At 47.7% G+C, this 26,562-nt stretch overlaps 1 protein-coding gene across 8 annotated transcripts; it reads left to right on the top strand.

Annotated features, from left to right (window-relative positions):
• The first annotated feature begins 2,390 nt into the window (after positions 1-2,390).
• TPRA1 (transmembrane protein adipocyte associated 1) lies at positions 2,391-26,263 on the top strand. Of its 8 annotated transcripts, none has more exons than XM_005288403.5 (11): positions 2,396-2,727; positions 10,363-10,571; positions 10,724-10,856; positions 13,739-13,825; positions 15,827-15,899; positions 16,911-16,990; positions 18,346-18,456; positions 19,090-19,150; positions 20,691-20,793; positions 21,615-21,695; positions 23,197-26,263. In XM_005288403.5, the coding sequence occupies exons 1-11, from the start codon at positions 2,584-2,586 to the stop codon at positions 23,429-23,431; spliced, it is 1,317 nt and encodes a 438-aa protein (XP_005288460.3). In that variant the 5' UTR covers positions 2,396-2,583; the 3' UTR covers positions 23,432-26,263. The 8 variants fall into 8 exon arrangements, with proteins under 8 accessions (XP_065409008.1, XP_005288460.3, XP_042705766.1 ...); XM_042849832.2 differs by having other exon boundaries at positions 2,421-2,587; XM_024104983.3 differs by having other exon boundaries at positions 2,566-2,703; positions 10,368-10,571.
• Positions 26,264-26,562: the final 299 nt, after the last annotated feature.

The raw sequence follows: 26,562 nt of genomic DNA, 5'->3' as shown, positions 1-26,562 counted from the left end.
TCCTAGTGCAGGGATTCTCAAACTGGGGATCAGTTCGGGACCCCTCAGGGGGTGGTGAGGTTATTACATGGGGGGTCGCGAGCTGTCACCCTCCACCCCAAATCCTGCTTTGCCTCCAGCATTTATATGGTGTTAAATATATTTAAAAGTGTTTTTAATTTATAAGGGGGGGGGTCGCACTCAGAGGCTTGCTATGTGAAAGGCTTCACCAGTACAAAAGTTTGAGAACCACTGTCCTAGTGGAATGGTGACCAACAAAATAACAATATCCACCACCACCAGGATTGCACTAACTGACCTCCATTTTTGGCAATCCCAGCAGATGGCAAGGATTGAATGAGCCAAGGAGACTGAACTCCCCTATCCAAGGCAAGGATGAGGCACATGGGTTGGTGAGAGCGAAGCTTGCCCTGCTGCAACTCATGCTGTCCCTGTCTTGTGGATATAGGGCTACAGTCTCCAGGGTCATCAAGTCAGCACCTTCCACCAGCGCTAAAATATTCCAATAAAATGAGATTTCCTAGAACCAAAGTAGAGTGAATTGGAACAATTGGAGATGCCCCTGACAGCTCTGACAGGGGTCCACCAGAAGCTAACAAGGTTATACAAAGGCTGCTAAATTTCTCATCCTCTCAGGCAAGTACCTGTTGTCTCACTTGATATTGTAAAATGCTTTGAGATTTATGGATGAAAACACTATTGTTATTGTTAATAATAATGCCTGTGTTCCTATTAGAAAACCCAAGAAGCAAAATGAAAATGGTGATGACAACGTTGGAAAGATGAAGAGGTAGCACAGTGTCACACCTTTGAGTGTGCCCCTATGTAAGCCGCAGACCTAGGCGCAGAGGTGTGGAGAGCTCAATACTTATTGAGTCTAGACAGTATTTATTAAGACTTAGGCCAGAGGACCTGTGAGAACAATGCGGCAGTATGGGTCAGCATGGTAGGCAGTGCCTTCAATGCACCAGCAGTCTAACCATTGTCAAATTTTTGTAGGCTTCATGGCAGAGGAGAGTTTTAAGGAGCAATTTGAAGGAAGATAATGAGTTCGTTTTGCAGAGGTTTATGGGGAGCTCCTCCCAAGTGTGAAGGCAGTATGGGAAAAGCATGACCGTGCTTGTTTGAAAATTTACCAAGTGGGCAATGGAGGCTGGTTGACATCTTGATAGTGAATGACAAGGTTAGGTGGGAGGGGATGGTGATGGGGATTGGTTGTCAGAGGTCTTGAAAGTGAAGACAAGTATCTTCTTATGTTTGCTGTGGCCAATTTTTTTTTTAAAGTAGTCAGTGACTGGAGGGATTCAAAGAAAGGTGTGAAATTGTCAAATCAGCAGGGAACTTCTAAAGGTGTGGGTGCTGGCTCAACTGTATCCCGAGCCTCTGCTGACCACAGGCTCAATATTGCTCTCAATTAAATCAATGAGAATTTAATTATAGTTCCAGAAAGCAAGATATAAAGATCTGAAGACAGTAGACAGACATTCTGCAACCCTTTGGACTATATGAGCCTATTTAATAATTCTTATTATATTATATTGTGGCAGTGCCCAGAGACTCCAGTCAATATGATGGTCCCATTGACAGGGATCCAGCCCCGAAAAGCTTACAGTCCAAGAAGAAATGACAATGAATGGGTGGGGTGCGGGAAAAGGAATACCATCAAAAATGGATACAATGTGTACATATATTCTCTCTCTATATATGCAAATATTAGCTCAACTGCCTCCCAACTTAGTCACAGTAAGCTGGTGTTTTGTAAAGTTTTGTAGTGATCCCAGCAGAAGTGGGTGTTGATAGATGAAAGGGCAGTTGCCTCAGTTACGGCTTTTGCCTAATGACTGAGACTACAACACAAATTATTCAACACCGCGTTCCTCTGGCAGCTTCCGTCTGGTGATCTCAAAGCATTTTACACATAACATCCTATGCAATCAAATTGTTTTACCCTGAAACTGCCCATGGCTCTCTCACATTAAGCTGTTTGGTTTAGTGTTGGGATCCATTATATTATCCTGACCTTTCCATCTGATTTCCAGTATTTTGCTTCTTTTCTTTTGCAATCCTAACCCAGTTCTCTCCATTAGACCCTGGTGCAATAGATCTTCCAGTTTGTACCTTCCATTCTCTCCCCAGAGCCTCTGCTTTCTCTTTACCCTCCATCTTCATTGTGGCCCAGATTCTGCCACCTTTGCTCACCCTAGCGCCTTACTCCGAGTTCCCCACGCACTCTGCCAATACCCCTCGGTGCTTGGCAGGAGAGGGGTGAATTGTGTCCCTGCACCTTTTAGACTCTGACAGTCTTGCAGGTCAAGTCCCGCCTCCCAGGGAACTCCATTGGTTCCTGTGGCCGTTTTGTTTCTCTTTTTGGCGAGTCTCTTGACCTAGGCGCCTCGTGATTGGGCGAAGAACTCCGGCCCAGAGATCCTCTGTAAATACCAATTCTAGGCCCAGACGAATAGGCCATTCCTTCCACCTCGCGGGAAGTTGAGTCCTCTCTGGCTTACATGGGCTCGTCGAGCCGCAGGAGACCCCACCCGGAGGGAAAGGGGGTGCCAGCGGAAGGGGGACTGGCTAGTTGACATGGGTAGGGTTGCGGTCCCTTATGGTGTGGCTCTTTCGCGACGCTCCCCGGGCCTGCAGCCGGTGGAAGCGGTGGGGCCGGAGCGGCGGCTGGGGGATGGCCCGGCTGGGTTCCCGCGGGTGAGCAGCGCCTGGCAGCAGCAGGTAACGGGGGAGCGCGGCCGGGACCCCGAGCCCGGGCGGGAGAAGGGGCTCCCCGTCGCCTGGCCGGCCCCGCCGAGAGAGGGAGCCCCGCGGCCGGCTGCCCGCCCGCCCGCCCGCCCGCGCCGGGCCCGGTGCCGACCCGGGAGGAGGGTTTCCCTGGGGCCAGCTCCGTGAAAGGGGGAGCCCTGCCCGGGAGCTTGTGGGGCTGCAGGCTGGCACCGAACGAGGCTGCTGCGGGTCTCTGCCAGGCAGGCAGCCGTGGGGGGCGGGCCCCGCTGGTGTCCGAGGGGCCCTGTTTGGACGCGGCTTGTTTCCGTGTAACTCGTTCTAGGCGAGGCCTCGCGGGGAAATAAGGAAGGGGCGAGTCGCGGCGGAGCTGGTCATTTCGGTTCCGGGTGCTGTGTAGCCAGGGCCCTGAGGACACCCTGGGCTTCAAAATCTTTTCTTAAACGGAGGTCTCGAGCCTGGCTGGTCAGTGGGGGGCTGATAACAATATTCAGCTTCGTTAAGGGCTGTTAGGACTGTGGATAATTGTTCTCCATGTCCAGTGGAGGTAGGGCAAGAAGCAATGGGCTTGATCTGCAGGAAGGGAGATTTAGGCTAGATCCTAGAAAAAACTCTCTAGCTATAAGGGTAGTTAAGCTTTGGAATAGGCTTTGGAGGGAGGTTGTGGAATCCAGGTCATTGCAGGTGTTTTAAGAACAGGTTGGACAAACTCCTGTCAGGTTTCCTTTGTCCTGCCTCAGTGCAGGGCCCTGGACTTGATGACTTCTCAAGGTCCATTTCAGCCCTGCATTTCTGTGATTCATATCCTGTCTCTTCAAGCCTTCCTGTGAGGAGGTACCCGCTAATATGAGAGCGATGAGCTTCTTAGGGGTTGGCTACATGCAGAAGTTGCATGTGTTTTTAAAATCACTTTTAAAAACTAAAATAATTGTTGCAAACCCCCGTGTGGACACACCTGTATCAGTTAAAAACAATACATAGGTTTAGTTTGTGCCTATATATTTACTAATACAAGCTAAATTGATATAATCCAGGTTTAAACTGACACAAAGGTGTCCATACAAGGGTTTTTACGGGTTTAACTACATCGCTTTAAAACAAACCTTTATAGCGAGGTAACTTAGGGTGTGTTTGGATAGTTTTAACATACTAGCGGGAAGCCTAGGACTCATCCTGATCAGCTAACACATGTTAAAACTATAATTTGCTCTGGCTACATTAGGATTTTAATGTAACATATTACAGTTTAACAATACACCGTTTTTCCTGGTCTAGACAGGTTCTTTGTGTGTAGGCAGGTTTCAATGGGAAATACCTGTTCAATCTGTTTGTTCTGGGGATGTGTGTATGTTGGGGAGGTTGTTGCTGGTCTCAGGAGTTCTAAAGAAGACGAGAAATACTCTCTCTTTCTGCTAGTTGTGTTTTTTGAATGTACACTGGGTTTCATAAACCAGTAACTTATAGCAGCACCTGCCTGAGTGCTGCTGACACTGGGAGCTTTCAGTGTTGTTTTTGAGAAACACTGAAATTGACTGCAAACCTCTTCCATGAGGAGTGAGTATTTCAAAATGGAAATCAAGCAAATCTCCTGGGCAGATGGAAGGCAGTGGCAGCTTGGCCTAGCTGTTGTTGGGAAGCATGAAAAGCTAACGGCATCGTGTGTGAATTATAGCCATCATTGGGAGCCTTTATGTTAGCCTGCATATTGAGGATCTATATGTACAAATCCTATTCTTTTAAAAGCCTTTACTAAGAGGGAGTGCAGCTTTACTGTATTAAGTGGGAGAAGTTTGGGAGAATTCTTTATGATGATTATTAAACCCCTATTTGAAAATCTTTGGCATATCCCTGTGTTCCCAAACAAAGCTATTGTTATGACTGTAAACAGGATTTGACAATGATCTCTAACTGGCCTTCAGACTTGGTCTCTTAACTTGGGAACAAGTTTTACTTACAATTTAAATTTTAGGCCAGATTTTTCAAACTTGGGTGCCTCAAGTTCGATGTCTCTTTAGACACCTCATAGGTGGCCTGATTTTCAAACTCTTTTGGGAGTGGTGGGTACTCAGTGCCTCAGAAAGTTAGGCTACTTGTTTAGGTGCCTAAGTATGGAATTAGCTGTTTAACACGAGGCATACACATTTTAAAATGTTGGCCTGGGTTTCTTTCTTAATGGTAAGGCTTTGATCCTACAGTGGGGCTCCATGCACACCCAGGACTCTGTTCACTCAGAACTCATTGCAGGCTCAGGACCAAACTTAAGATTTCTCAAAAAATTCTTTTGGATTTTGATACTGTTTTTAGGTTATTTTGAAGGCAATTGATGTGTTGGCCTTTAAATCTGCCAAGGGTGGACAAGCAGTCTTTCTTATTGAAGCTTTTTATTGTGGTACTTAATATGATCACTCCACAATGCCGTTTGCAATGTAGTTGAGCTCCAGGTAATCCATTGTGAACGGAAACTAAATTCTAAATATTCTATAACATATGATCAACTAAAAAATACTCATCGCTAACATGGAGCAAGATATATGTGTGTGGTAATAAGGATGGGATACCCAGGAAAGAGAAATTGTTGAAACAGATGGCAGTGGTAACACTTGTGTGTGAGAGAATGTTGCATCTATTGTTAACCCTCACATACATCAGAAAACACTAGCTTTTAAAAACTAGATTGTTTTCTAAACCAGTGGTTTTCAACCTTTTTTCATTTGCAGACCCCTAAAAAATTTCAAATGGAGGTGAGGATCCCTTTGGAAATCTTAGATGTAATTAGGGGTCTGCAGATCACAGGCTGAAAACCACTGTTCTAAACCAAGTCTGCTCTGGCATAGTCAAGTGAGCTCAAATGGCAGAATGCTAAGACCTTTCATCTCCAGTGTACGTAATATTTTGCAATTCTCTAGGTGTCTCTCATCAAAAGATCCTGAAGTACCTTACAGAATGTAATGAATTTAACCTTACAGCCCTATTGGAGAGGCAGATGAGGAATACCCCATTTTACAGATGGGGAAGCTGAAACATAGAGAGGCTAAATGCTTTACCTGAGTTGTCCAAGTGTTTGCATGACAGAACTGAGACTATAACCTGAGGTCCTATTCTCTTATGTGGTACGGTTCAGAACTTGCAGCTGAAGGGTGGGGGTGACTAAGACAGCTATAAGTTGTGCTCCAGGCCACCAGCATAACACAGGCATAGGGGCCTGAGTTACCTAGCCTTCTGGGGCTGCAGTGCTTTTTGGGACTAAGGGGGGTTGGTAAGGTGGCCCTTTGGAGGCATCCTTACTGTCTGCACTGGGGCAATTTTCTTGTGGCTGGAACCAGGGTTTCTAGGGCCCATTTATTCTACTCTGGTACCTCTGATGCGTGATGTAAAGAGGCTGGAATGGGGGTGAGGCTCTCCGGAGTCCTTCATTTGCTTTAAGCAGGTGGTCATCCTACCTTCCCTCCTCTCCTACATGGGGTATGTTGACTCTGTTTACTGCGAGTTTCTTTGCTACTCCTCTCACCCCTCCACGAGAAGGCAACACTACCTTCCTGTCTGCTGTGGTAAGCTAAGGGATATTTATGAAGGACTCTGCTCATAACCTATGCTTCATTATATTGTGGGTTTGGGTCACTGTTGAGGCTTCTGCTAATTATTTTTTTAGCATTGTGGTTTTCATTTCTTTCTTTTTAAAACTTGCTTCAAATTCTGATGTGAAATTGAAACTGGGAGGGGAGAGGGGAATTAAGTAAACATATTTCTGCCACTGGGTGGAAAAACCCATCTTGTGAGCTTGTCCCGTGGACAAAATGAGGATGCAGGAATTTTGAAGCAAACATTGATATGGTGACTCTTGAAAAGCTGTGTTTCAACCTTCCTCCCTCCACCCCCAATTCACCCCCCCCTTATTTTCACTTTTAAAGACATTGCAATAACAGTTGCTTTTAAACGTGGTGTTTGTTAGCACAGTTTTCTATGATCAGGGCTGCTTGTATGTGGAAAAGGCCGCTTATCGTGCCATGTAATGGATAAACAGGGGTTTCTAACATGGTTCTCAGAAAGGAAGAAAAATATTCTTTCCTCACCAGTCTGGGAAACCAAGCTACAACTCTGCTAGCTGTGTAATTCAGCTGTAGAGGAGATGGGCCTTGAGAGATCAGACTACTGTCCAGTAATTTCAGCCACAAACTTCATCTATCTTTGAAATTGTTAGAATGTCCTAATTCAAAATAAAATAAAATTTAAAAAAATCCACCTTTTTTTAGTGAGGGGGGCAAAAATACCCACCATTTTTATGTCACACCAACAATAACATGAGTGATCCGTGCTTACTCCGTGACTAGGGCTTCCAGGCCTAGATCAATAATAATGGTAAGATCTAATAGCCAGGCATACGTTCCTGTTGCTGTTGTCCCTTGTGAGTCCAGGGCTTGCTGGGCAGAGAAATTGATGCAGTTTAGGTCAGAATGGCTTCAGCTCTGTCCAAAATATGGGGAAGGAAGGGTGTGAACTGATTTGCTGTCTGACAAAGAAACATTTCCTGTAGGAGAAAGAAGAGGGACCTGGACTATAGCACAATTTTTTTTCTTTTACCTGGGTATAATATGATTTTTGCCTCATCTACACAGCCTGGGCCAACCTAGGTCAGCCTCAACAGAGTTTAACAGCTGTGCAGCATGGTGGTGTTGGCAGTGTAGAAGGTCCTAATGAAACATCTCTCTCAATACATACAGCTGATTGTATTTCAGACTAGACTGGACAAAGCCCTGGGGAATATGCTGTTAAGGCGCAGTCCTGTGGTGGATGATGGAGCTAAGACAATGTAGCCTAGAAACTGTTCCTGCTCCCATTGAAGTCAGTGGCAAAAATGCCCGGTGCTTCAATGAGAGCAGAGCAAATTCACTATACTGATGTTCCTTACTATAACCCCTAACCACTATAAACAGTGCCACTTAGCCTGGCTTGTTCCTCAGTGCTAGATGTCTTATTACTTTGCTTTTATATTGAGCGTCTTTGGAAGAAAAATAGGACAACTAGCATTTGCCCAGAACTAGTAGCCTGGTTGAGAGGCAGGCTCAGTATTGACTTGCCCTTCAAGGCTTTGTGACTGTAGGTCTTAGATCTGGCCAGCCCGGCTCTGCTTATCACCACTGTGTTGTATTTGCATGATACCGGTGATTTTTAAGGAGAGGATCTGGCGTCTCTGGGATGCCCTCTACAAGAAAGATGTTTGTTCTTTCCTATTTAACTCCCAGACAGACTGATTTCTACCCAGGCTCTTTCTGCTTGGGGAAGGCAGGTCAGATGCTGTGTCCCAGAGTGGATGTCATTGGGGTGTCATGGTTCACAGTTGTTTTCATGACTCTCTCTCCCATCCCTGCACTCATGGTGCTGTTTCTCCTCCCTTCCGCATACTATTTAAAAAAAAAAAGTTAGGCAGAATCTCTGCTATGCGGGTAAGCATGACGGTATCCACCTTTTCCTACCCAATTCCTGCCCTTCCTAGAGTGAAGAGGTCTGTCACATGTGTTAGGCTAGACGGATAGAGCAGAGTAATTAGAGAAAATGCCTGCTCCAGTGACTGGTCTACGCTGATTAGGAATTGTGGGAAGTGGAGAAAGTGAAATGTACCTCTTGGGGGAGGAGAAGGTGTCTCCATAATCCGAAGATCACTCATTGGAACTTCTGCCAAACTAGGATTTCTGGCACAGAAATTGCCACCTCAGCACAAAGTTAATCTTCCCAAGAGTGTGTTTATTTAATGTTATGTACCTAAGGCAGTGAAACATACAGTGATCATTAAAGAAATCCCCAACCCAACAAGTACCTGTTAGAATGTAGGGATGAAAAGTGGGTCTGTTAGCAGAGAGCTCCCCCACTTGCCTTGCCTTGTAAGCCCTGGAAAGGATCCCAGTTTTCCAGAAGAAAGAACAGCTCTGTGTATGAAAGTTTCAGGCAGAACCCTGGAAGGGTAAACCCTAAATGCTAAAGGTTCAGCAGATGACACAGAGCTGTGCCTCTCCTCCTCCCATCTGTGAAAGTGTCCATCTGCTGACTCCTGCTGCCAGTATGTGGCAAAAAACCCTACCTTCCTAAATCCACTCATCCTGTCTGCTCACTTTCACAGTGCTGGCTGTAGCTTGAAGCCACACGAAGGGGAATTTTGTTGAGATTAATCCTGGATTAGCTCTACAGCAAACTGGCTGCCAAAGCTTTATCTGTACGTCTACACTGCAAAAAAACCCACCCCAACCCCAATAACCCTGCGATGGCAAGTCTCTGAGCCTGGGCCAACTGATTCGTGCTCATGTTCCAGGGTTAAAAATAGCAGTGTAGACATTCCTGGTTTGGGCTGGAGCCCAGATTCTGAGACCTTCCTCCCCTGAGAACTTTCAGAGCCCGGGCTGCAGCCTGAGTCTACACTGCTATTTTTAGCCCAAGAGTGTGAGACCCACGAACCTGAGTCAGTTGAACCAGTGTCTGAGACTGGCTACTGTGAGTGGTGGGTTTTTTTCAGTGGACGTACCCTACCAGTGACATGTCTGCGCCCACCACCCAGGGACATGTGGCGTTGTGATGACAGTAGGCAGGCACTGTGCTCTGCGATGGCTCTGCTGGGGAGAGCTGGGTTCTAGAGAGAACAGGACTTTGCAGTTGTATTGCATCTTGTGTCTGTGAACTGTAAAGCACATTGCAAGGGTCGGGTTCTCATTCACATGGGGAAACTGCTGTGTAGAGAGGGGATTGGCTCAAGGTCATGCATCACTTCAGCTGCTGGACTAGTGACGCAATCCAGGTCACCCGTCTCCCAGTCTGCTTTAATCCCATGACACATTATGTCCCATGAAGCATAGCATGATGCTGCCTTCCAGGCTGCGTTTCTCTGGTGGTGGTCTATATATAATTTGCATGTCTGTTTGTAAGTACTATGTGCATGAGCCCAGTTAGGACTGTGGTATGGTTGAGTTCTTAGAAGAAATCATGGAGCCAGTTTCTGCAACCCCACTGAAGTCAGTGGCCAGGACTTGGGATTTCATGGATGTGAGTGCAGAATTTGGCCCAATAACATATGAATGACAACTAATAACCCAGCAGGAGCAGCCCCTGGTACCGGAGATAGGTCAGGCATATAGGCAAGGAGAGTGTGAGTATGCATTCAGGGAGGGCAGGTCATATGATAACTGCCCACTCCCCTGCTGAAACCAATCTCATCTTCCTTCAAACTGCTAGGGAGAGGGGGTGTGGTACAATGGACAGAAGAGGTAACTGTGACCCTGGGCTCCAGGGTTCTACACTTGGCTGTCCCCCAATGTGACATTGGAGAAGTCATTGAATAACTGTTCTTCAGTTTCTATATTTATAAATTAGGGACAGTGATAGTAATCTATATCCAAGAAGCGGTGAGGGGTTTAGTTTGTTGATGACTGCTTGGAGATCCTTGGATGAAAAGGGCTGATGTTGGTAGTTTGCGGTAGTGCGTAGGATTCAGTTACCTAGGATCTAATGTCAGGGACGCTCTTTGCTGATCTTCCTGCTCAGTTGATTTAAGGTTGCTTTTTGCCTTCATCTTGGTTGTTCTGTGTTGTATCATGCTTGGTCTTAGCACCCATTGTGTGTGACTCTAACTCTCTGTCCCATGTCCAGAGCAGAGGCAGGATGTCCCAGTCCGTGACGTCTGTGGTGAGGTTCTCCACGTATGACAATATCACCCACTCTGTTACCAATGCCCTGGTTATGGCCTCAGATAATGTGACAGCTCTGCCCCAAACAACAACATGGGCAATCAACGACACCAACATCACTGTGCCACACAAGTGCCTGCTCCTGCTATATGAAGACATCGGGAAGTCCAGGTGAGGTATAGGAGCTTGTCCAGGAAATGATGGCTTTCCCTCTCAAGTGTGGGAGCAGGGGAAAGTGAGGCTGGCGCCTGTCTCTCGGGGGGGGGGGCGGGAGGGGGAATCATGCAAATGCACTTTTAACTATTTTATTTTACTTTTTGCAGAGTTCGCTATTGGGACCTTATGCTTCTGGTTCCCAATGTGCTTTTCTTTGTCTTTCTTCTCTGGAAACTGCCCTCTGCCAGGGCCAAGATCCATGTCACCTCCAGCCCCATCTTTACTACCTTCTACATACTAGTGAGTACCAGCACTGCTCTCTGAATTGATTGGGGAGTGTTAAAGTGGTGTGTGTGGTTTTTTGTTTTTTGTCTGCCCTCACCCGCCTTCCCAGAACATTTATCGTTCGGGGAGAACCTGAGTCAGATCCCTTGGAGGTAAAGCCCTTTGGCTCCTGCATAAACATACAGGTTTTCTTTTTAAATTAAGATTCACTGTTAGAAATGGGCACAGAGCTTCAGAGTTTGGATCCAGATCAGGATTCCACTTCTGTGAGACTTGGGGGACGTTTGGATCTGGGATTTTGGGTTGGGTCTTTCTCTACCATTAAGTGACTCGTTTTTAATCTAGTACAATTTTTTTTACTTCACCTTACTATCTAGTATCTTATATCTTCCCTACTCATTGCCTCTCTTACCATATGTCACATTTAAAACAACACTAACTTTTCACTGAGATATAGTGGAAGTGAATCCCCTGAAAAATGAAATGCATGAAGCTGCCAGAAAGAGACTGCACATTAGTTAACCCTCTATAGAAAATCCTGATGTGATGTGTTCCAGCTGAGCTCCTGAAACCTAGAGATCCCCAGCCTGGGAATTCCTCTCTGAGGCAGCGGGAAAGGGGCTGCTTGTTCCAGTTGCATGGCCCAGCTTTGGTTTTGAGAGCGTTCTTATGGATTCTTGGTGATGTGAGGTTGGAGGGTGAAAACAGAACATGTGGATGAGAACAGTCCTAGTTCTCAAATATGTAGGATCTTCTTTCCCGTTCCACAGTTTAAAAAGTCACATGCAGCCGCTAATCAGGATAGGAAAGTCTCTGTAGTAGCTATTGTTGCTGTCAGCCGTGCTGCCATTGGTGCATGGTGTAAGTGCAGCTAGGGACCTGGCTGGATTAAGTGTGTGGATGAGATTCATGAAGCTACTATCACGGGTGTGCAGTAAGGCCCCTGCCTGCCTCAAAGCAGCATGCATATGTCTGTTGTCTGTCAGTGGGAGTAATGCGGCAGCAGTACAGTGCCCTGCTGGACAAAGTTCACCTTGGTAGAGAGAAATGCTTGTTTATACATGAGCAAGAGAAGAGGTGTCTTTCCTCAAACTAGGAATGAGTAGTAACAGACAAAAACCAGGAAGTGTGAAAAACTGAGGCCAAGATAATAGCAAACCTAGTCTCAATCTGTAATTGGAAGTTCTGAGCTGTGGAAAGGGGGTACAGTCAAGTAATGCAGGCCCAGAATGTCAGGGAGCGGCCGGTGGTGGTGGTGGTAGGAAATCTTAGAACAATCTAATAATTAGAAAAATGTTCAGGAATTTTTAAAAGCATTATCAATAGTTTAAAACTTGGATTTAAACCTTTCCCAGTGCAACTGGCTCAGCAGGGAGCAAGTGCCATGGAACAGAAAAGTGCAACTGACCAGAAACTGAAGGAAAGAAACAAAAGTGAAACTTGTCTAGACTGTTGGCTTTGGGAGGAGCAAAAAGGAACCCAGCAGCAGAGACAGTGAAAAGCATATCTCCATTTTATAATCTCGGGTATACTGGTAGGAAAAAGAGGCTATAAAATGTTTCCTTTGAAATCAAGATTTGTAAATTGACAGTGTCCCTTCAGACAACTCTCTTTGTCTGGTTTCTAAAAAGCGAATGAAGGTTCTCCTCTCTCAGGGCATGGTGCAGCCTGTTGGACTGGTGACAGGCTAAAGACAGCCTACATCTCCTCTTGCCTCGTCTCAAAACCCACCCGAAGAGTCACATTAGTACGATTTACTGCTTCCTCACTGAGCTGATGCAGTTTCTTCATTGTTAAAAATAAGTATGGGCTTTGAAGAGAGGCCGGTCTTTTGCCCCTTAGAGCAGTAGCAAAGAAGATCCAGTTCCCATAAAGGGGAGGAAAATATGGCTGCTAAACTGGTGCCATGGAGCATTCAAAGATTTTACTTCTCAGAGCAACTTTTCCCGAAACCTTGCACTCCAATGAGTAGCAACACTGCCTTCTCTCCTGGGGTTGCACTCCTCCCCACACCTCACTGCAAGGGTGTCCTTCAGAGCACCCACTGGGGATGTAAAGCTGGAATGCTCAGGAAGGTGCTATGAAGATCTGTAGTAGGTGGTACGCTTCAAAACACCTGTGCAGTATGCTTTATGATATAGTCCCCCCGGCTCACCGTCACTGTGGAAAGGCCAGTACAGCTTGTGAGCTGGTTAATCAGATTTGACCTTTCCCCCTATTGGGATAGGTTTAGCCACTTCATATCCCTAGAAGATTAGCATAATTTAGCCCACAACGCTGGCAACTCTTCTTGGAAAGACTTGTTTTCAGAAACTTGAAAGCCCTTGGCCTCAGCTGATTTCCCATCTTCTGCATTCTTGAGGGCTGCCAGTGTTTAATGAATGGACTGTGGAGCTCTGCTTTATAACAGATCTGAGGTCTGTTAGCTGATATCCTGTGGTATCTGTTATCTGGTGAGCTCTGTATACTGAGTCACACTAGGCCCTTGCCCTCATCATTGGGAGTGGTATTTTTGCTGATTGACTCTTTACCTGGGCTGAGGTGGTGGGAATGGGAAAAAAAGAATTAGCTTCTTGGACCCTGGAGAGCCCCCTCTCCCCCTCCCCCCCCCAAGACTGGAAGAGGCTCCTTTCACTGGTTGCTGAGGGAAATTATGCGTTCATTCCTTCACAGGGTCTAAGCCTGCTGCCTATGCAATACTCACACCAACTACGCCTGGGGAGAGGGAGACTAGCCCCTGGACTCTATCTTGGATCTCTGACTCAGAAGTCCCCGAGTATTAACTGTTAGGCTTCCAAGCTAAGGTGGAAACTGGTTCTTAGAGCAGAATTCCTGATTATTATCTTGGGCAATGTGCAGCATATGGGCACTAGCTCACCTTTGCTTTCTTTTCCTAGGTGTTTGTGGTGGCTTTAGTTGGGATTGCTCGTGCTGTTGTCTCCATGACAGTCAGTGCCTCTGATGCCGCCACAGTTGCCGATAAGGTGAGTACAGCACTGACCCTCGACACTTCTGCATTGCACAGTTATGGCCCTTGTGATTAGCAGCTTCCTGTTTACATGCATACTGGAAGAATATTTTTATCTGCAACGTTCGTGGCGTGTGGATACTGTGGAGTCTCATTTTGATAACCATATCCAAAGGATCACAGCATCCAGATCTGTGAAACAATGAACTTCCTAAATAACACATCAATAGTAGCGAAATCTCCATCTTGCAAGGAGAGAATGAATCAGCGAGGCATCTTGATGCTAAGCCAGGTCCTCCTACAATTGTCTAATGACTGGCAACACCCAGACTTTAATGTCCCTGGCTGCAGCCTTGTGAAAAATGTCGGGTACTTTCCTGTGTGCTGAGAACAAACAACATTGAAGTCCATTGTGACCCTAATAACTGAATGTTTCTGGATCAAGCAAAGGGCAAACAGGAAATGTGTTTGTAAAGTAAATTTTGTTCTAGAGAGGTAAATGATTACCACAAGAGGACATCCCCTAAATCAAATGCTCTGTAGCTCTTGTGTTGTTGGAGGCAGAAGTCCAACCTAGAAAATGTAGCCTTCTCTAGTCAGAGTTCCCTGGGTGCCCTTGTAGTTTCTAGGTTCCCTTTCTCCCTGATGTTCCTTGTGGCAGATCACTTCTTTTTAACACCCTGCTTGTCGTGAGTGGCTAATTAGATCACAGTAATCTTTTTCCTGAGCCTCTGCTGCATGCATCAGGGTCTGAACATTAAATAAGGGATGAGATTTCATGAGAGTAACTGTCTGTGCCTCTGTTCAGCTCTCTGCTGTTTGTGGTGCTAGGAAATCATGGAGGGACATAGATATCCTGTCCTGTACTCCCTACAGGGGATGTGCTGTTACGTGGCTTTGCAAGATGGGGTGCTATAACAGGAGGTGCATCTTTTTTTAATTAGGAATTGCTGTTGTGGGACTGGTTTCCGAAGTCTATGAGTATCTTCCCCACGGGATATACTGGCTACTCCTGAAACTCCTGGGTCCTAATCCCAGATATGCCGCTGCTTCACTGTAGGGGAAATCATTTCATCTCTCTGTGTCTTGGTTTCCCTGTCTGTGAAATGGAAATAATAATTACCGGCCCCTTAGGGAGCTTTAAGGGTTTATTATACTTTGAGATCCCTGGATAGGCAGCACCAGAGGAGGGCACTAGAATTTTTGCCAGCCATAGATTTGCTGCAGAATAGCCCCAGTTTCTAAGGTGATGAAGACACATGTTGTTTGGGTTGGCAGTGATTGGGAATGCAGCAGAGATGACACCCCCTGCCCCAGAGGGAGGGCTTTAACTATGCTGAAGTGGGGCCACTTTCTCAGTCCTACAGATGGTGTATCATTCATTCCCACTCAGTCCTGTGCTGGGTGGGCAGTGTGTGCACTGCTGGGCCTTGTGGCAAGGGGTATAATTGGGGGGATTAGTTAATTTTTGGCACCTTCCTCTGCAAAGGGTGAGGAAGGTATATGGCAGGGGTGGCCAAACTGCAGCTTGTAAGCCATTTGTGGCTCTCTTATAGTTACAGTGCGGCTTGCAGAGCCCCACATTCTCCACCTACCAGACTGGGGTGCGGGGGAGAGGTCAGGGCTTCTGCCCTGAAGTGGGGTGGTGGCGCTAGGGGCTTCTGCCTCATGGGGAGAGGGTCTAGGGGCTTCAGCCCCATGGGGAGGGGATCTAAGGGCTTCAGCCCTGCTCTCGCTGAAGCCCCGAGCACTGGCAGGCACCTCCCAGGGGGTGAAGTCCTGAGCCCCACCACCCTGCCGCAGGGCAGAAGCCCTGAGCAGGTGCGCTCAGCTCTCATAGTTCTGAAGATTATCATGTGCGGCTCGGAGGATCAGTAAGTTTGGCCACCCCTGGTATATGGGAATGATCAGCTCCATCTGAAGAGTGTCTTCCCCCAGGGCAAGGGGGTGGAGTATCGCTGTATAAACTTCCCCTTGGCTCCTGGCCCTTCTGACCCTGGTCTTTGTTGTCTCTTAGATCCTGTGGGAGATCACGAGATTCTTCCTCCTGGCCATTGAGCTGAGTGTGGTGATCCTAGGCCTTGCCTTCGGTAGGTGCCAGAAGGCTTCCTGCTTTCTAGTACTCCGGATGTGTCTCCTCCCTCCTGTGAGGTGGTGTGTACAGCCTGGCCTCTGCCTACAGGGGAGCGGGGAGGGGTAATCCTGTGAAGCGAGGCATCACTAGAATAAAGATGGGAGACAAGTAAGACTCTCGTTATTGGAAATGACCTGAAGTGTCATTTGTGCCATTTCCTGTGTGACTCATGCAGTTGCCAGGACAGCACACGAGTGTCGGAGTCACACATGCGCTTGTGGTGATGGTGCATGCAAATTGGGGGAAGGAGAGGATGCTGGTGCACAAGCGGACGTCTGAAAATGTCCCCTCCAGCATGCAAATTCTTCCCACAGGCTTCTGAAAGTCATTACTATATTTGCTTTAACTCCACTGTCTTTGGGTGGGAGATTCCTCCGGGGCCCTTTTAACCACCTCCTTTTGCTGCCTCTTCCCTGGCATGGGCAGGATGAACCCTCCTCTGCAGCTTGTCAGAAGTGCTTTCATTCGAGCCCAGGGAGATGCTCCTTAGCGTTGAGTAGTCCTCAGGTGCATGTATTCGCTCATAGATGTTTCTGTCATGCTCATCACTGCAGTATCTAAACACTGGATCTCCCACCCCGGAGGGCTCACAACCTCGATGCAGGTTCTCCCAGATGAGGGTGGCCCTGACTTGACTCCTCCTTTAGCTGTTCTGTGAAGAGAAAAGTTTCCAGCAGTTCTGTGTAGATAACATTGCTGCTTACTCTGACTTGTAACCGTACTGGAAGTTGCTTTTCTGGGGTGGGAAGGAAGCGGAGTCAGTGTCCTGTTTTATAGATATGACGTGCTGAGCCCTGTGAAAGGCTTAAGCAGTCTGGGCAGTAATACAGCTGCTGTGCGTTAAATGAGCTGTAATCCTCCTACTGGGGGTGCAGGTGAACAAGGGCTTTCTAGTGTGACAGCAGCTCCTGGAGACAGCTGATGTAGTGAGGGTGACTGAAGTATGATCTCTCCTTGCTCTTTTCAGGTCATCTCGAGAGCAATTCCAGTGTCAAGCGTGTACTGGTGATCACCACAGTGTTGTCACTGGCTTACTCTGTTACCCAGGTGAGCACACTGGGGCCTGCAGGCTAGTGCTAGCGAAGGAGAGCACGCTGTTTGATGTTGAGCAGTGTTTGCCTGGGAAGAACTGGCCAGCTGTGTGGAGAAAGGGGCCTGTTGCTTTGGAATCTGGGGAGGAAAGAAGCGTAGCTACGAGTAATCTCCATTCTGCAAGACTGGAGCCTTTCCCCTCTAGTGCAGTGGACTGAAAGCAACCCAAGTCAAGGGGACTGGCTGGCTCAGTGGTGGGTCAGGGAATCAGATACCAGGTTAAGGTGGGGACTGGCTGGTTGAAGGGATTGAGGAGTGGTGCTGGAGCTTTTCACATCTAGGGAATTACTTCCAAATCCAGTCTTTGGTTCCATCCTAACTCGAAGGAGAAATGGGACATGCTTATTGAACTAGAGCTGTCCAGTGGGCCCTCATAGCCTCAACTCTCCTGCCTCTTCCTGAGCTGAGAGCTGCCACTTCCCATCACGTTACCACTTGGTATATTAGCAGTGTCTCGCTCTCTCTGAACAATGTGCTGTGTGTCTGGGCATATTCTCATCTTCACTAGTGGCAGCACCAGAGTAACAGGGCAGTCATTGTTCAGTGTTCGGACTCTCACGTACAGAGGCAGTGAGCTGATTGTTACCACATGATACGCTGGAAGAGCCTCATTAAATACCAAGTGGCTGAGCTGTATCTGGATTCAGTAACTCCCTCTTTCTCTTCATTGTCTGTGCAATCAGATTTCTGTCTAGCCTGCTTTCAGATGGGCTCCAGGTATATGAGACTGGGTCTCCTTTCCCAACTGTGCACAAGTGCAAGGGTTTTACAGATTGGATCTTACAATAGGAAGTGTCAGTTCTGGAGGAGGCAATACGGCACTTGCCATTCCCGGTCAGACCAGTGGTCCTTTGAATCCAGTCTCCCGCTTCCCATCCGTTCTGTCTTCTGGGACATCCCAGGAGCTGTTCTCCTCCAGACCCAAGCACTGTGGCTGGTCCCCTGGCTTGCTTGCTCCCCAGGCCCCAGAGGAGAAGTCTCTCCCATTGCAATAACATGCGATTGCACATACATTCAGATGGCTGCTTATCTATTGCTAAACAGACACCTACCCTTGCCACTTCCTCCCCCCTCCTTCTGCTCTGTTCGAGTCCTGTGGCTCCCCAGCTTCTTACCACATCTCATCCACTGTCTTCCTAGATGAGGCTGAATTGCCTTGGGGCGGGGAGGAATGTCTGAGCAATGCAAGGTGCAGGGTTCAGTGGAGCAGTTGTCTGAGCATGTGTAAATGCAAATATACTTTGTCCGGTGTCCTGTGGTGGTGTGTGTGTGGGAGATAGAGGGGTCTGTAATGCCCTTCTCTCTGTTAGGGGACACTGGAGATCCTCTACCCTGATGCTCACCTCTCAGCGGAAGACTTCAACATCTATGGCCATGGAGGAAGGCACTTCTGGCTCGCCAGCTCCTGTTTCTTCTTTCTGGTAAGGACAAAGCATGTTCTGACCCTCCCTGAGACACATGGAAAGACAGTTTGGAGAGGTATCAAATTGATACCTCTTCTCTGGTAAGTGTATCTATTATCTCTGCTTACCTAGCTGCTTGATGGCTTCTATACAGCATAGTGAGACTTGGGTCCAAGTAGTCAAATGCAAAACCACAGGCACTAGACAGCTCCCGGCTCCCCCAAAGGGACCCGTTTTATTCTCTTGTAACTCCCTGCGTGCAGTGCTGGAACTGGGAACACCTGGGAGTTGATGCCTCTCAGAGGGGTAGGGAGGGCAGATAAAGATTGGGTAGGAGGGGCTCCATTTCTGGCAGCAAAATTCTAGCTCTGCTTGACGCCTCTTCCCAGTGTTCCAAAGTGAAGAGCCCCTAAAGGCCTGAGCCAGCAAGGTACTGAGCACCTAGGGCTCCTACTGGCTTCAGTATCAATGGCTTTGGTTCCCTGTATCCCCTTCCTTTTCCCTATGAATTCATATTTATATCGTGCCAATGGGGTCCCTGGCACTTTGCACACCCGCCACTCCCTTGAGACTTTATCAGTTTAACCCCAAGCCAGCGGTAGAACAGTTTGCAAGGGGCAAGGACCTAGCTGTCTCCTTCTGCCTCAACAGGTCTATTCCTTGGTGGTGATTCTTCCAAAAACTCCCCTGAAAGACCGGATTTCTCTGCCATGTAAGTGGACACACCAGGCTTCATGTGGCATAGCCAGTCAGTGCTGGGACAGAACCATGTATTGGGCGTGGGGGTTGGTTTGCATTTTCCTTAGGTATCCCCTGTAACCAAATCTACAGCAAATACACACGCCCCTACTCAACCAGTGACTGGGACATTGGGTATGTGGCAGGGGATTGAGTAGAGGTTCGCTGCTCAGTGGGCTCTCCATTTTCTGGGTGGTTTGGAGCTACTGTAGGTTTGGTGTAGCTGGTCAGTATTAGCCCTCCAGCTGCCAGCACTTTTTCATATTGGCAGACAAAAATGTCCTAGCACAATGGGATGTATGTAGGCATCCACAGTAAATGAGGGTTACTTTGGGGTTCTGTAAAGCACAAGTAGCTAATTCTTGAGTGGTGAAATCCCTGCACGGTGGCACGACTTGCATTTCAGTCTCTCCCTCCTGAGATGACAGAGGGTGAGAGGGCATGTTTGTGTCCTCACTGTGGGGCTTTTCCATTATCGTGGGAGTGGGGAGAGGTGTAATGTGTTGTAAGGTGTGGTGAATACCATAAGGAAGAGCTTGGCTTCTGAAAGGTAAAGCCCCTTGTGTAGCACATGAGGTTACATCATCTTGGCGTACAGCTGCTGTCTGGCCACTTGGGAAGGAAAAACTCTAAGCTTTCCAGACTGACTGCTTGGGAGTTGCTAATCAGTCTTGTCTGGTTTGGCAACTCTGCCATTTTTGTTAGTGTGATACATCTGTAGCATCCTGAAATGGCTGCAGTATCTGAACTAGGGGATGGGTGTTCAGGTTATGGGAATACTTCCATTAGATTATTCATTCTTTAAATGAAAAAAAATTGTCAGGGTGATGCTCACCAAAGCAAGAGGACATGCCGGGCATGCTGCAGGCAGGTGCCGGGCATGCTGCAGGCAGGTGCCGGGCATGCTGCAGGCAGATGCCGGGCAGGCTTCGCCAGGCCACAGCTCTGCCGATGCACCTTGCTCCAGATCTGCAGTATCCCCTGCTATTCCAGTCTTTGCCTCTTTCAGTTCTGCTGATACCCTCACACCTGATGCAGAGTGCCCCTTGTCTGTCCTCCATGCAGCTTTACTAATGCCTTCATTCCTGACCCACAGCACCTCTTCCGGTTCAATCACAGGCCGTTGTGTCCAAGATTGCCACCTGTGCTACCCATTTGTTTGCCTTGTGACCAACACCGGGTCAATGTACCCAGCTGTAACAGGCTTGCATGTGTTGCCTTGACACCACCCTTTTTAACTCCACCTTTTTCTTGATGATGCATGAGCCTGTGGTTTCATCCATTATACCCTATTAATCTCCTGGCACAAGATGTGGTCTGGGGAAGAAATATGGGACATGGACTTCCTGCATTCCAAGCATTCCACAGTGCTTTCTCTTTAAATGTTTGACACACTTGCCCTCCACACGCGGGTTGTGTCGCTTCCATCAAGCAGTGTGTGTCTATCATGATCCAGTATTCAGTCAGTGCTGATGGGGTTAGATTTCATCCTTGTGTCCTTGTCTGTCTTACAGCTAGGAAGAGTTTTTATGTCTATGCTGGAATTCTCGCTTTGCTGAATCTGGTGCAGGGCTTGGGCAGCGCCCTTCTCTGTGTGGATATCATAGAAGGATTGTGGTATGTATGCAGGGGGCCCCAGCATCCTGCCTGCTACTGTAGATGGGTCCTTGGGTTGGCAGGAGGAAGAGACGTCTGTAGCCCAATTAAGACTTATTTAATGAGAGCCTTGCATCACCTTCTCCCCCTGCCCTAGGCACAGTCCTGGGATAATGAGCTTCCTGACTGTTCTTAAAAAGAAATAAAGCAGTTGGCATGAATTAAACAGTACTTCTGTTAAGATCTCCCTGTAGGAGACACCAGGAAAAAACAGTGCAGGAAGCTACTGGGAATGAGGGGTTTGTGGATTTGTTCCTTAGTTCTCTCCACACGGGCCTCTTGTGCTACGATGGGGCAGCACCTTGTTTCCATTGATGACTAGCCATTGGCTTCGTCTTGTCTGGGGTTTTCACAGTGGGCGAGACCATGTTCAGTAGATATTAATAGAAGACATGGAGACAGACAGTTTCCCCGAAGTAGAGTGGGGACACCGCTTGAGTTGTGCTTTGGAATTGGCAGGATCTGCTATGGGGTGCAATGCCCTGCTATTAAGGAGCTCCCCCAGAGTTTGAATTGTGATGTACTGGACTGAGACACTTGGGGCCTGCTGGTTCTGTCCTTGGGGGCCTGGGAGTGGTGAGGCTTTGGTGGCAGAACTCGTTCATTTGCACCAAGGCCATGTACTTGTTTCATAGAAGGTTCTTCCTGCTGTTCTCTCCTCTCCCTCCCCCCCCCCCCCCCGCCCCGTATGTCTTTGACACTCTGGATAGAATGGGGTGGCATGGTTGTGTTCATTAGACAGCAGACGCTAAATGGCTGCTTGTTTCCTCTTGCCTCCAAAGCTGTGTCGACGTCACCACATTCCTCTACTTCAGCTTCTTTGCACCTCTCATTTATGTGGCATTCCTGAAAGGCTTCTTTGGGTGAGTAGCCAAACCAACAGGGGGTTTAGATGTCAGTTGATCTTTGTGCCCAACTTGCCCCATTTGTAAAATAAAAGCAGTGGAAGGAGCAGTGGGTAAGGACTCAGGAGAACTGGGTTCTGTTCCTGGCTGTGGCGGTTGTTCCCTATGGGATCGTGGGTAAGTTACTTCCCCTCTCTGGGACTACGTTTCTCCATCTGTATAATGGGAATAATACTTAAACTACGCACAGGAATTTGTCAAGATTAAGCTGTTAATGTCTGCAAAGCACCAGTAAGAGCTAAATTGTTGGTCACTGAAATGAATAATCGATTGATTAGTGGGAGCCTGAGTCCCACAGCAGGATTAAGTCAGTATCTTGGCTCCTGGATTTTCTGATGGGTTTAGAGAAACGGTTTGTGGATTAGCTAGCACGGGGATTGGCAACCTTTGTCACGTGGCCCATCAGGGAAAGCCCCTGGTGGGCCGGCCAGTTTGTTTACCTGCAGCTTCCGCAGGTTTGGCTAATCACAGCTCTCACTGGCCACGGTTTGTCATCCCAGGCCAATGGGGGCTGCAGGAAGGGTGGCCAGCACATCCCTCAGCCCGCGCCACTTCATGCAGCCCACGTTGGCCTGGAGCGGCAAACCGTGGCCAGTGGGAGCTGCGATCGGCCGAACCTGCGGACGCTGCAGAGAAACAAACCGGCCCGGCCCTCCAGGGGCTTTCCCTGATGGGCCGTGTGCCAAAGGTTGCCAATCCCTGAGCTAGCATGATGGATCCCAAAACCAGAGGCTGGGAACTCCTTGCACATCCCTCTGCCCCTCACTAATGCTCTCTGAGTAACTGATTCTTGGGCTTGAGGTGCCACTGTGTGGCCAGACCAAGGAAGTGCAGTGTCTTCATCTTAATGTTTCAAGAACAAGACACAACAAAACACACAGGCATGTTTGTGTGAATCTTGCCAGTGGGGGAGGAAGCAGCAGGTTCTTAACCCCATTTAAGGGCTTGAAGTACTCTCAGAGCAAGTAAAACAGTCTCTGGGGCCTCATATGCAGTCTGGAGGGGGCTAAGCTTGGTTTGGAATCGGCTGTAGATGGAAACTGCTGGTTCTTCGTATAAAAATGCCTCCTTTCGGAGCATGTCTGAAATCCCCTGGAGGAGCCTTGAGGGGCAAGCCTGGCCTCATTTAAGTCCGTGGCAAAACTCCCATTGATTTCAGTGGCGCCAGGATTTCACCAATGGTCTTTAGGAGCTAAATGTGCTGTGATGAGAGCATATTCCTCTACACGCCACATTCCAGCCATGGCTGTTCAATTGTAGCTCTGCCGATGTACCTCATTGCTGAGCTGCAGAGCCCCCTGCTGTTTCGATCATGGAACTCTCCCGTTGGTAGCACCATGGGGTAGTGTGCTCTGGCTGACTGTCCTTTAGGACAGTGCAGGTTCCTTGTAGCTACTGGTGCGTCTCTTGTGATACTGCAGCACTTAACAAGGATCTTAATTCTTTTCCCTGACTCCAGGTCTGAGCCAAAGATCCTTTTCTCCTACAAATGCCAAGTGGACGAGCCTGAGGATGTAGATGTGCACCTCCCCAATGCCTATGCTGTGGCCAAGAAAGAGGGCGTGGATTCCAGCTTCTACTCCAGCACCCAGATCGACACCACAGCCTACCTGGATGATGTCGCCTCAATGCCCTACCACGTGGGCAGTGTCAACAGCATTGACAGTGACCGCTGGAAAGCCATCAATGCCTAAATCAACCCAGACCCCCAGCACGATGCCACCCTCCCTGATCACACAGCTGCTAGGATGTGCATCACAGATGGTCCTCAGTCACTTGATGTGGCTTTTCCCTCTTCCCCTGGGCTTTAAAAAACCCATTGTGGAACAAAATGGCTCCAGCCCTCCCAGAAGGACCTTTTGTATCTTCATGTGATAACAGCCTAGACCAGCTTTGTTCATAAATATCTAAATGCTGAACCTTCCTGATCCTTGGTGTTCCAGATGCAGTCGTGACCCAGAAGATGGGCCTGGCTGGCACCCGTTCCTTTTCAGTGACTGAAAACACTTGTGTAACTGGGAGGGGAGTGGGATTTTGGGGTGGGCGAGTTGAGATTGGCTTCTCCAGGGTGCATATGTGCGAAGCATTCAGCACATGGAGCCAAAGGCACTTTCATGGGCTGTCTCAACAGGTCCCATTTCCCCAGTCATATTGCATTGTATTGTAGGAAGAGCGCTGTATGGAGAGAGGAAGCCTGGGAGAGCAGGGCTACTCCTCAATTCCAGCAGATACTGATGGAAATCATGAACTGTAGTAAAATGAGAATTACAAAGAGTGTTTTGGGCGTGTATGGGAGAAGGCTCACTGATGAGCGAACTGTTAAATATGTCCTGTGACCATTACAGGGGCACTGTCTGGGATCTGGCAGATCAGCTATATCCTGGGTCAAGGAAAGAGACTTTTAAAGAGCCAGCATTGCTGTCTGTTGGAGAGACAGTGGCTATGGAAGGGTCTCTGAAGACCATGCTTATGCCCAACTGAACTCATACTGTGAACTTGCGGTGTCAAGCGGCTATGTATTTTACACTGAATTAGGGTTGAATTTTAAGAATAAAATTGGCCCAGTGTGAGTTTTTCAGATCTGCACTCTGCTTTACAATCCTGGCTGAATTCCAGAGCTCTAAGAGGGCTGTAGAGGAGGAAGCTTTTTGGCTCTGAAGATGAAGGCTCCAGAGGAGTTGAGCTGGTTGAGGCAGAGCAGAAGCCCCAGATGAGTCCTGGCTGCCAATGACCAATAACTGGTGAACTCTGGGAAGCCACCAGAGTGCTAGGATCAAGGTGACTAATATTTTAGGTTGGGAGGTAGATGGGATGCAGTCAGACAGACAAACTGCTACTACTTCTGTGGCAGCTTCCCTCTCCTGACCTGTGGTGCATTACAGCTTGCAGCCTAGCACAGTCACACTGGCCTGAACAGATTTTATAGCTGGATGTATTGAAAATATTTCCTTGCACTTAGAACGTGGTTCTTTTAAAGACTATCCAGGACCTGCCATTAACCTTCTCACAGTGAAAGAACAACTTGCATCTCTCCAATCTGGCATGGCTTTCCTGGACCTCATCATGGTCCAAACATGTGGCTGTTCCACTGAAAGCTGCAGCAGCCAGTCTTGTGGCACCTCTGTGGTTGGTTTGTATTCACTGTTGGCAAACAGGTTTATGCCTGTAGTACTGAGGGGGTGCGATTCCAACTGGGAGCTCTGGGGAGGTGGAGGCTCTGACATAAGAGATGGCTGCATTCCATTAGAGATGGCAGGGTGAAAATGTATAAACATTTGAGGATTTTGTGTGTCTCTCTCCTATAACTGCTTCTTGTGCCTGGCAGCCAAAGAAAGTGAAGGAGGTGAAGATTTTAGGAAATGCTCATCCTGTGGTGTGGTGGTGGTTTGAATTGTGAGTAGGAGGGGGGCAAAGGTGTAGTACAGCCAGCTTCCAGAAGTCTCCAATGTGGGGTAGGGGAAACACCAGGAGTGAGAACTGGAAGCTAGTGCAGGTCTTTGAAGCCATGTAGACACCTGGTTTCTCTCTCGTTAACGAGCAGCGCAGCCTCTCTATGGCCAGGAAGTTCTGCTGCCTTTGGATTCTGCCCTGCTGATCTGCAGGCAGTGCTGTGACATGAAGGAAAAGATCCTTTGGTTTATTTTTAAAAATTTTATCTACTTTTTAAAGAAAAACTTTTCTGATTGCTCCTGTTGAACTGTTCATGTAGCTCCTCAAAGCCTTTTAAATCCGCACTGCCTGCAATGACACAAACAGGAGGAGGCTGAGACTGGTCTTCCTTTCTGTCAAGCTACTTGGCCAGGTCAGCCTTTTCCACACTAGGGAAATGTTGCAATTTCCTGCATTGCAGACACCAGTTCAACTCCACTGGTGTTAGCAATGTGGAGATCCTAGAAGAGGGTGCTTGAAACACTGCATCTGTGGGTAGGGTTAGATGGCATGCTCCCTGAAATCCTGGAAGCACTAGGCCACCAAGATGGGTGACACCACTGAAGTTGGACCAGCGTAGCAACAGCAGGAGAACTCTTGCAAAAAAAATTCCCTAGGGCAGGCAGGGCTTTGCAGATTGGTTAAAGAGTGTTAGTCTTGTTTGTATAGACCTATCCCACCCCAAGGAGTAAATGCTGAGACTCCTCAAGACCCTGAAAATGAGGACTTTCTTGTTCCCTGGGTGATGTGAAGAACAGACTATGAATACAACCTATTATCTGCTAAATCAAATGCCGAAGAATCAGCTGGGCATATGTTCAGTGTGTCCATCAGTTCCCCTTCTCCAAGATTCAGTGTTCCCCAATATCATCTCTGAATGTCCCACATTGTCTTCTGCTGAGGAGCTTCTGCACTAGGTCTAGGACTGATCTTCCTTCTGTTGTCTTTTTATGTCTGTAACGTCTCTGAGGCCAGCACATGATATGGTCCATGAGCAGAAGTGTGTGTATGTTTTTGGGGGGACTGGGGGAGATTAAAAATAGAGTAATGTATATTTTTGTTTTTAAAATAAATAAAATGACGTTTGGCATAAACAATAACAATTTCTCTCTCAAATCACCCAGGCTGTGTAAATGCTCTTCAGAATCTTTTAAAAAATATATCTGCCATAGTATATGTAACATCCCCTTTTCAAAGGGAAAGGCTGTGATTTTTGTACATACTTTTATCCTAGCAATAACCATCTAACAGTATGGAGCTGAAGTGACAGTGATCCCCAATTCCAAGTAATTAAGTCAATTAAGACTTCAGCTATCCTGCTCTTCTTCCTCCTGGTGCGGAAGAGTGGGCTACCTGGAACTTCTTTTGTGCTGCACACACTCCATAGTCCTGTTGC

Source organism: Chrysemys picta, chromosome 7, assembly GCF_011386835.1.
Source record: "Chrysemys picta bellii isolate R12L10 chromosome 7, ASM1138683v2, whole genome shotgun sequence".
Taxonomy (NCBI): Eukaryota; Metazoa; Chordata; order Testudines; family Emydidae; genus Chrysemys; species Chrysemys picta.
Note: the sequence above shows the minus strand (reverse complement) of the source record. Positions and strands in the feature narration are given on the sequence as shown.